This window comes from Manis pentadactyla, chromosome 5, assembly GCF_030020395.1.
Source record: "Manis pentadactyla isolate mManPen7 chromosome 5, mManPen7.hap1, whole genome shotgun sequence".
Classification (NCBI taxonomy): Eukaryota; Metazoa; Chordata; class Mammalia; order Pholidota; family Manidae; genus Manis; species Manis pentadactyla.
The window spans coordinates 145,862,158-145,872,642 of NC_080023.1; the positions used below are offsets into that span (position 1 = coordinate 145,862,158).

At 41.7% G+C, this 10,485-nt stretch overlaps 1 protein-coding gene across 3 annotated transcripts in view; it reads right to left on the reverse strand.

Moving 5' to 3' along the window:
* Positions 1–1,094: 1,094 nt before the first annotated feature.
* The window catches only part of SHLD1 (shieldin complex subunit 1), a 95,413-nt gene continuing 86,022 nt past the window's right edge, over positions 1,095–10,485 (reverse strand). Inside the window, exon 3 of one of the 3 annotated variants that reach the window (XM_057502755.1) lies at positions 1,095–1,620. In XM_057502755.1, coding sequence (XP_057358738.1) covers positions 1,559–1,620 — 62 coding nt within the window. In that variant the 3' untranslated portion in view covers positions 1,095–1,558. The other 2 variants (XM_057502753.1, XR_008997897.1) reach the window with 2 other exon arrangements.

Below are 10,485 nucleotides of genomic sequence, written 5' to 3' on the forward strand. Positions count from 1 at the left end.
TGCAGAAGATTTCTCTCAAAACAGGGGGGTGAGGTTCTAAGTCTCACCTCTGTTGATCCCCAATTTCTCACCTGATGGCCCCCCTGCGACTGTGCCTGTCTTAGGTTGTTCCTCCCTTGAGGAATCTTACCCGTCTCTGGCTAACCAGTCATCTTCTGGGGCCATACAAGGAAATGTAAAGTTGGTAAGTGAGAGAGAAGCAATATTGTTTGAAAAGGTTAGCTTTTTACTTCTTTGCATATTTATGCCCTGTGGCTTCTATGCCCAGCATTTGTCTTGAGGTGTCTTTACCACTTGGAAGAATTATGATACTCGATAATTTTTGATATGAGACACGAATTCTACTAAAGGGTTGTAATTAGGAAGAAAGAAGAAAAGCTATAGAAGTAGCAGACAGAAGAAAACTTGGGAAGATTGATTATTTCTTTGACATATCTTCTTGTAGAGTAACATAAGCATGTATAGGTTTTAACAAACTACTAATTAAATTGCGTACACACATTAACATAATAGGAATACAGCTACATAACAAAAGCAGACCTACAATTACCAGCCATATCCAGTGAAACCAAGAAAACCAGTTAGGCACCCTAGGCATTTGTGAAAACTTATCAATGACATGATGGATATTGTCTAACTGAATTTGAATAGTTTGAGAAAAATCAGACAAATTAAAACAACACATTCCTGGGAACTGTTCACATCCCATATGTTCTTTTAACAGTAGATAGTCTATAGTTGCACGATTTTGGAGCCCTGCAACTTGCACTTCTCCTAATTCTTGGTTGAATTCTGACAGTGTAGATCCAGTCAAATTTGTTGTTTTACTGTGTGCACATCTTTTATTTATTTTTATTTTATTTTATTTTGGTATCATTAATCTACAATTACATGTAGAACATTATGTTTACTAGGCTCCCCCCTTCACCAAGTCCCCCCCACATACTCCTTCACAGTCACTGTCCATCAGCTTAGTAAGATGCTGTGAAATCACTACTTGTCTTCTCTGTGTTGCTCAGCCCTCCCCGTGCCCCCACCACACTATATATGCTAATCGTAATGCCCTCTTTCTTTTTCCCTGCCCTTAGCCCTCCCTTCCCACCCATCCTCCCCAGTCCCTTTCCCTTTGTTAACTGTTAGTCCATTCTTGGGTTCTGTGATTCTGCTGCTGTTTTGTTCCTTCAGTTTTCCCTTGTTCTTATACTCCACATATGAGTGAAATCATTTGGTACTTGTATTTCTCCACCTGGCTTATTTCGCTGAGCATAATACCCTCTAGCTCCATCCATGTTGTTGCAAGTGGTAGGATTTGTTTTCTTCTTATGGCTGAGTAATATTCCATTGTGTATATGTACCACATCTTCTTTATCCATTCATCTACTGATGGACATTTAGGTTGCTTCCATATCTTGGCTATTGTAAATAGTGCAGCGATAAACATAGGGGTGCATCTGTCTTTTTCAAACTGGAGTGCTGCATTCTTAGGGTAAATTCCTAGAAGTGGAATTCCTGGCCAACCCCTCTTTTAAATGCATGGACTGTCAATAGTGCTTTGAAATCACCACCTTCCAGGAGCATCTGCATTCCAGTTTCCCAGCAATTTCCCTCTTTTCTTGGTCCCTTGAAAAGCAGAGGGTTAAAAATGTTAATGTCATCTTGTGGCTTCTCAGACTTGGCTGGGGCTGAGTTTATTACTCATTAAGAAATCTTTCCATTATTGTCCATTGGTACACAGCCAGTTCCTATATTTGGACTTACCTTTCTTTTTCCCTCATTATTTTACAAACTTTTACATTTTGCCTTTCACATTTAGATCTCTATGTAACAATAACAAAAAAAAAAAAAGTGAGGGGTTGGGGGGCTTTGAGAGGACCATTTCTCAGTAATTCTGTCCAAGCAGGATGGCAGAGGAAAGCCAGTGTTTTCCTTAGGAACCAGAGCTTAGAATAAACATGGTATGAAACAGGGATATAGTCATTTTTTTTTTAAACCATATCACCACCAATTGTTCTGGGAATTTTTTATTGAAGTGACCATCCTTTCCCACCTCCTGTTCCGTAGTAAGTATTACTATGAAAAAAAATCTAGAGTCTGTGCATGAGTATGTTTCTTGACTCTTCCAGAATATGGATAAATCTCCTTTCTTTCAGTGCCAGTGTCTCTTGATGGCTGAACCCAGTCATACCTGGGAATGACCGAAAATGAAGCCTGGGAAATAGAGTTTTCAAGGGCCATCCTTCCTGTGATATAGAACAGAGGAAGGAATTATAAAGCAAGCAAATAGATGGCATATAGATCAAAACCACCTAGCAGTACAGGTACTATATTTAGATTTTTCTCTCAAAACTCATTTTTCATTTCATTTGCATATATACATGCTTACTGTGTGTCAAGCACTGGAGTACATGCATATTCCTTTGGCTACAGTAAATTACATGGTGTAACTCCCGGGAGAGTAAATTCTGGGACAAAATACCTCTAAAACCGAAATCAGTCAAAGGGAGAAATAAAGTTTAAAATCCATTTATTACTTACAAACTGCAGTCCAGGGCCATCTCTCTTTCCTGCTCCAGCAGAAGCAAAACCAACCCTCTCCCTCACCTCTCAGGTTCAGATAAGCCCTGGGTTGCCCAGGTAATTACCCACTGATATGATGAACTTACTCCACCCCTGAGGAATGCCTATTGATCTGCAAATGCACTAAAGCCAGATGAGATATTCTGGAAATATTACAATTTTACCCAACACGGTCATTCCCAACATTAATGGCAGAGTTCACCAGCCAGTTAGGGAGTAAAGGTGGGAGAGGGGTAGGGTAGACTCCACAGAGGAGGGCAAGAAAGCATGGCATGCCAGGAAAATGGCACTATCATGGAAACAGCTCCCCTGCAAGTGTACATCTACAGGATTTCCTGTGTTTGTGGCCAATAGGACAAGCATTAATCTCCTCTGACTTTAAGGGTTTTTTTCCAAATAAAGAAGACTGGTTGGGGAAATAATTTATTTGAAGGGAAGTTGTAGGGAGCCCTGTACTGTTTCATGATGCTTCTTCCTCAGCCAAGTGAGGAGCCCGAGGAGAACAGTTCATAAAAAGTGGAGTTTTCTGTAGGAAGGGAGACTGACATTTCATTTCCTAACTGATTGCTTGCTGAGCTGCAGAAACCCAAGGATTCCCTGTAATAAGGGAAGGAGGCCATAGGGCAATTTAATTTGAGAATTTGAGAATCAAGTGAAGAAGGTAGAGGTGGGCAGGAGGTCAGCTGGAGCATCCTGCAATGACAAGTTGGGGACAAAGGACAGTGGCTCAAGTGTCTCCATGCCCAGAGTTTTTCCCTGGGTCAAGTTCACTCTATGGAATGTTACTGGTCTCAAGTCTTCCTAAAAGGTCCCCCTTTGATGCAGCAAGGGAACCTTGGGGAGCTGATGATGGTAGCTGACAGCCATTGTGAGAGGTCAGAGAGTATCACTCCTGTCAGGGATTGATGGAGTGAGGAGGCTGCCCTGGCGGACTCCAAATAATCAACAACAGCAACAACAAAAATCCCCTGTGAAAGGGCAAGGCAGCCTCTAGAGATGGATGGCATTGAATATCCAAGAGAGTGGTACAGAGGACACTGGCAATGGCAATCTCTGATCCCTTCTCATCTTTTCTGATCCTCCACCTTGTTCCAAACTAGAAGAAGCCAGGGGAAGGTAAGGGGAGGATAGGAAGGAAAGAAATGAGGGAACAAAAGAATGGGTCAATCCTTCCCTCTTCACCGTGACTTGTTCTGGGTCATGCAGTAGCTGGGAGATGAAGGAGCTTTGAATTGGGTGAAAAATAGAGGTTTGGACTGTTGTAATGGGCCAGAGTTAACGAAAAGCTGTCATTTCTACTTGAGATACTGTTCAAGTATCAGGAAGGGAGGTTTGACAGAACATGCTTGAAGGCAGTTGGGAGAGAAGATTGAAGCTGTTTCTTGAGCATACCTTTCAAGTTCAGCATGTTCAAAAGGATGTATGTATAATACACAATATATGTATAATAAAGGATGGAAAAATGCTTGCACATTGTTTATACATATGAGTTCTGCAGTATAAGAGGGAATGCTCTGATTGCTTCAGGAATCATGAAGAATCCTCAAAAGATAGAAGTAAATGGGTTCAGAATGAAGGAGAAAAATGACAGCCTCTGATTAGGATGAATGCAAAATATTAGAGAAACTTTGGGGTTCCTCCATGCCCAGAACTGGGAGGGAAACCAGGGGTAACTGTTGAGTTTGAGTGCGGTCCCTGGTGGAAGCACACAGGTGGTATGGCCCTGGCTTCCTCCAGCACTTGTGCTAAGCAGCAGGTAACAGAGATCAGATCCCACATCCTGACTATTGGGTTCTTTCCACTTAGTAGCAATTTCTCTTCGTCTCTGATGCCTTGATGTCCACAGCCTCTTTCTCCTCTTTCCCTTTAAAAGTCGTCTCTTTGTAGGGATTTCTGAAGTCTGGTCTCATTACAAAATACGTATTTCAAATTGTGGAATTTCCAGCACCAAGCCAGATATGGTGGTCATAAGCTTAAAATTATATCACCTTCAGACTAACGTGGCTGATACTGGAAATCAAAAGCAGTCCTGTTCTGCTGGTTTAGAGGTCTCCCCCTTGTGCTCTGCTGAATTCTCTGGCCCTCCTCTCTGTGCTCATCCTCAGGAGTCATGAAATATAAGTTGGTTCTGCCTCTGTGATTCTGAGAGAACAAGAAGATTTAATAAGCCCTCTTTGCTCTGAGAGGAGGCAGCCTTGTGCTGATGCTGAGTTTTAAATTATTTATGGTGAATATGAGAACATACCAATTCCCAGGCAGTTCACTCCTCAACAAAAATGTATTCTGTAGATATAGACTCTGGGAAAATTCCATGTAGGCTAATTTCAGCTTTACACCTATGAATATTTTATTTCCTAATAATTCATAATGGTTCTCAAGTAGCCATTATTGTTAAGTAAATATGCATAGTCTGAAACATCTCAAGATGTAATTGCCCACATTTTTGCTCTGGGTGACAAAGATATTTATAAATATAGGACCACTTCTCATAAGTTTTATTAAAGGATTACTCTGTCTCTTCCTCTCTCTACCCAGCTAACTTTCCTTTCTTTTACATGCACACACAAAGCTAAGAAAGAGCATGAAATAATATACTGCCATATAAATGTGGGACTGCCTGAAACTATAAAATACCAATGGATAAACCAGTCTCAGCTCAATCTTTTTTTCTTTTGGAAGACTTAATACCCTATCAAGTATGAAAATAAGTATTGGAAGACTTGCTGCATTTGGTATTTCCCCACCAGAAGTACAACGCAGGCCGACTTCATAGTTAACTTAGGAAAAGAGAGAGAACCTTTGCAGGAATATGACTGTATGGGCAAAGTAGTGCCCCAGATCCTGCAGACAAAAGCCCCAGAGTTCATCAGACCCTGGAACATGGGCCAGTTTCCATCTCAGAGGTGTGAAAGGAAGTAAAGGGGCACCCAAAAGACCCTCACTGAATCTAGAGCTGAAGGAGAGATTGAAAAAAGGGCAGGGTAGCAGGAGGGATGGGAGTTGCCTTATTAAGGAAAATAGTTTAGTCACTGAAAAGTGAACCTGTATCCCCCAATCCATGAATTCACCCACTGACTCCATGAAATGGATAGACAGCATCTTCAAAAGTTAGAGCAATGGCTTGTTTGCTAGTAATTCAGTGCTTTATTGTGATACTCTGCGGACTGTTTTGACAGTGGAGATGTGGAGAGAGAAAGTATATAAGAGGCAGAGTGTCATACCCTTTTCTCTAAGTAAACCCACCAGTAGTATTTCTGGAAGCTATCACTTTGTGATATGAGAGGAAAGGGTACACAAAAGGTAATGCAAGCCTCAGAGCAGACACTGAAATGCTAAGTCAACCAATGGACCTTCAATCTTCCCCTTTGCATACTTTCTTTTCCATTTCTCCTCATCTCTCCAGACAAAGGGGAAACACCAAGAGCTTTGGGAGGTGAGGACTAAGTACTCAGGGACAAAGCTCTGTCTTCTTGTCATTCTTCTCTAGAGTAAGCATCTGAATCATCCAGCTTCCATTACCTGCCGGTCCTCAAAGCACCTGATTAACATCCCACCACACCAGATCTAATACTGAAGGAATAATTGCACAAAATATGCTTTAACAAGGCACTAATGAGCACTGGGGGGTTCCAAACCAATATTACCCTTGGGGCCATTTCAGAACAACTTGTCCCTCAAGATATGCAAGGGGAGAGGGTCCATGAGTGGAATTCAAACGCAGTGCAGAGGTTCCCCAGGGACCCACTTCAGTTAAGACTCTTCCCAGGATCCCTCAGCTCATGACCTGTGAGACATGGCGCACTCCATGGACCAACTCTGCTCTTGCTCCACATGGAAACAGCAACTCCCACGATAACTTGGGGTGGGGGTGGGTGCTGCTGAAGCAAACATTTCTGTGACCACTGTAAAGTGGGTGGTTGGGTTGGAAAACCTTCCAGAACTCCTGGTCGGAGGATGCAGGTCTTTTTTTTTTTTTATCTCTGTACTCTGACATCATTTGGCCCAATCTCAGTGGGTTAAGGAGGTATTGATCTTGAAGTGTCACTTGACTGCCAAAGCCATTCTCATTTGCCCATATTAACACACTTTACCCTGTGCCTATGGGCAAACCTTGCCTGAGTCTTAGGACTGCCTTAACTTCTGTTAGGAGAAATTCACAGATTACAGCATCAAACTGCATTTCTAGGTGGTTGGGCCTAATCTGGAGCCTCATTTCTTGTACTTAGTCTGATTTCTGACTCATCTCTGACCTATTCTCAGCCACCTCTGCTGTCACCCAAGATTATATAATGTATGATTAAGACTTCGGGATCTCATCCCAGTAAATGGTGTCTCTATACTTTCAGGTGCTTATTCACAAATCTTGAAGCCATCCTTAACTCCTCTATTCTCTCACATCCAGAAGTTAATCTTGTAGGAAATCCTAGAGACTTAAACTTTAAAATATGTCCAGAATCTACCTGCTGATATCCAACTCTAACTTCTATCACCACTGCTAAGGTCACCATCAGCTCCTATCAGTTCATATGACTGGGTGGTATTAGTGACTGTCACAGTCAGGGACAACACAGATGATGGAACATGAGGTAGGCTTCCATTTCACAGTGGCTGAAATTTGGATGTGCCAAAGTGAATGTATGGGACATTATAGGTAAAACAATGTCCCCATCTAAATTCACGAACCTCAAAATGTAACCTTATTTTGGAAATAGGGTCTTTGCAGATGTAATCTGCAGTTAACTGAAGGTAAGGTCATATTGGGCTAGGGTGGACCCTAAATCCAATGAGTGATGTCTGTAGAAGAGAAAGGAAGGGAAGATTTGGATACAGACTCAGAGGAGACCCAGGGAAGAAGGCCATGTGAAGATGGCCGCAGAGATTAAAGTGGTGCAGCCATAAGCCAAGAACACAAAGGACTGCTGTCCACCACCTGAAAGTTGGAAGAGGCGAGGAAGGATTCTTCCCTACAGGATTCAGAGGGAGCATGGCCTTACTGACACCCTGATTTTGGATTTCTAGTTCCAGAACTGTGAGAGAATAGATGTCTGTTGTTTTAAGCCACCATAGCACTAGGGAACTAGTGCTGAAGTGCATGAATTAAGACAGTGAGGTGGGGAAGTGTACGGGCTGACGGAGAGGGGAAAATAAGACTGTTGGTCACTTACTGAGAGTCTTGATCCACCTCATCCATTCCTGCGAGGGGCTTTCTGTGTTGTAAACATCATTTCTGTTAAACCTTCAAACGGTCCTATGAGGTAGGGTTCATTATCAGTTCATGATCCTCATTTTGAAGATAGGAACACTGACTTTCAGAGAAGTTAATTGACTTGCTTAAAGTCACACAGCTATTAATGAAAGGATTGAGACTTCAAACAAGCTTGCCTGGTCTTTAACGCTCACTTTCCTGACATTGTGCTTCTCTGATGTTCTTTTCAAGGTAGGCAAAACCCATCTCATCAATTTCAAATGATGGAGACAGTGATAAGATAGTAAAGCCCTTAATACCTACATCAAGGAAGCAAGACGAGGAAATTTGAGGACCTGAGAAGAGTTCAACACCTTTTGCATTGCAAAAATTACTGTGATCTGGTACAAAGATGCAGATGTTTAAATCATCACAGACATGCTAAGAAAAACGCGATAAGGCAACCGACATCCTTAATGTGGAGAGAAACCACCATCACACTCAGAAGAGATCCAAGCAGCTGATGTTTATATTGGTCAGAATCCTTTCCCACCCCCCACACCTCAAATTGTTCCTTTTATTTGGCATCACAGTCTGAAGTTAAAGGAATAAAGATCTAGCAACTAGAATATCAGGTAATAGTCACACAACATTTTACACATTTGTACACATAAGACAAGCTTTGACTTAAAAATAAAAATGATTCCACAGAGTTACAAGGGAAGATCACATCAAACAATGTCACATAATGCTGTTTACCTTGCTGAGTTAGATTCAAGTGTTAGGTTATTAAGGAATTACTCAGTTATGTTCACTGGCATTTTACAATGTTTGGATATTTGGTATAGGCTACAGTCTTTTGTAAATACTAAGTTGTGTATTTTAATAAATCCATAATAATGAGTAAAGAATTTCTGATTTCTCCCTTCCAAATCTGAGAGATTAATTTTTAAAAAAATAATTTAAACACAACAATGAGGGAGGATAGAAAAAGGTGAGTAAGAGCTTGTTCTGAAACTTTGCCTAGGGCCAATTTTGGTCCTGGAAGAAAAATACTGGTCTCCAGAAGGTACAGGTTTCCACAGGGAAGCAAAGTTACTTAGTAAATGTCACAGGTGAAAGAAGCCACAGGGATTTGCTCTTATTTGTCTTATCTCCCATGTTCTCTGTTTAATCTAGAAACATCATTTCACTTTTGTCTTGGCTGACAAGCCAGCTCATATGCCTAAGGAGGCTTAAGTGAATGTGGTGACCTGGGATGCTGTTTGGTTATGGAATCAGAGGTCTTTTAACTACTCTCAGGCCCAAAGTACCCAGGGTAAAATAGCAGGATCTCTGGCTTCCCATGTGCCAACTGCATGTTTTCCAGCCCAGACACGTTCAGGTGGAACAAGATATGATCAAATCATAATCAAGTTCTCAAAATGCAGTGATTGTTCTTTTGAGAAGAAATTACTCCTTATCACCATGTCAGAGACAACTGTGTCTGCATCAGATGCTTTCTGGTGCTCGGGGGGCTGGCAAGCAAAGAGAGAGCATGAATAAAATTTATCAGGCAGATGCTTCACTTCTCACTTCAACCCAAGTCAAAATGGAAGCTTCTTTGGCTTCTATTAGCAGGAATCACAGTTATCCTTTGAAGCCAGGACAAAGCCAGCTAAGAGTTCATGCTTCCTTAGACTTTAGGGAGTGTGATTGACAATGGTTGCCTTCCATTCCACTCACATTTTTTCATATCTGGCCAGAGGAGGGGAGAATTAAAATTAAATTGTAATATTAGATTTAATGGGCTGCTCATTCTGACATAAATATCCTATGGGCTGCTGTAGGTCTGGGGAGAGGAAGTTCCAGGGCAAAATACTTCTAAAAACCAAAATCAGTCAAAGGGAGAAATAAACTTTAAAACCCGTTTATTGCTTACAAACTGCAGTCCAGGACTGTCTCTCTCCTCTGCTCCTGAAGAAGCAAAACCGGCCCTCCCCCTCACCTCTCGGGTACAGATAAGCCCCCTGTTGCCCAGGTAATTGCCCACTGATATGAAGAAGAACTTCTCTCAACACCTGCGGATATGCAAATGCACTAAAGTCAAACTTCTTTCCACCTCTGAACGCCTATTGATATGCAGATGTACAAAAGCCAGGTGAGATATTCTGGAAATATTACAATTTTACCCACAGCTGCTAATTAGATATATAGGTAGATGTGGATGTGAAAGAAGTAAATCACATAGATGCAGATGTTAAAATAGATGATGTAGTTGATGTAGAAATTATAGAGGTTGTCAATGTAGCTTCAATGACATAGATGTCAATGCAGATATACATGATGTAGACATAAACACAGGCGCAGATAGAGTAGATGTCAACATGGATGCACGTGTGATTGGCATAGCTGTAAACATGGATGTAGTTGATGGGCATGATGTAGATTAGGATTTCTCAACCTCAGCACTATTGACATTTTGGGCTGAATAGCTCTTTGTTATCAGGGGCTGCCCTGGGTATTATAGGATGTTACACAGCACCTGTGGCCTCTACTCACAAGATTCCAGGGGCCCTCCCTTCCCCAATCAGAGCTGCAACAGTCAGAAGTGTTTCTGGATGTTGCCAAATACCCTTGGGTAAAAAGCTGGCCTAGTTGAGGACCACTGAAGTAGACAATGTAGCTGTAAATGTTGAGGGACATACTGATACAGATGTAAACACAGATGCCGGTAGAGTGTA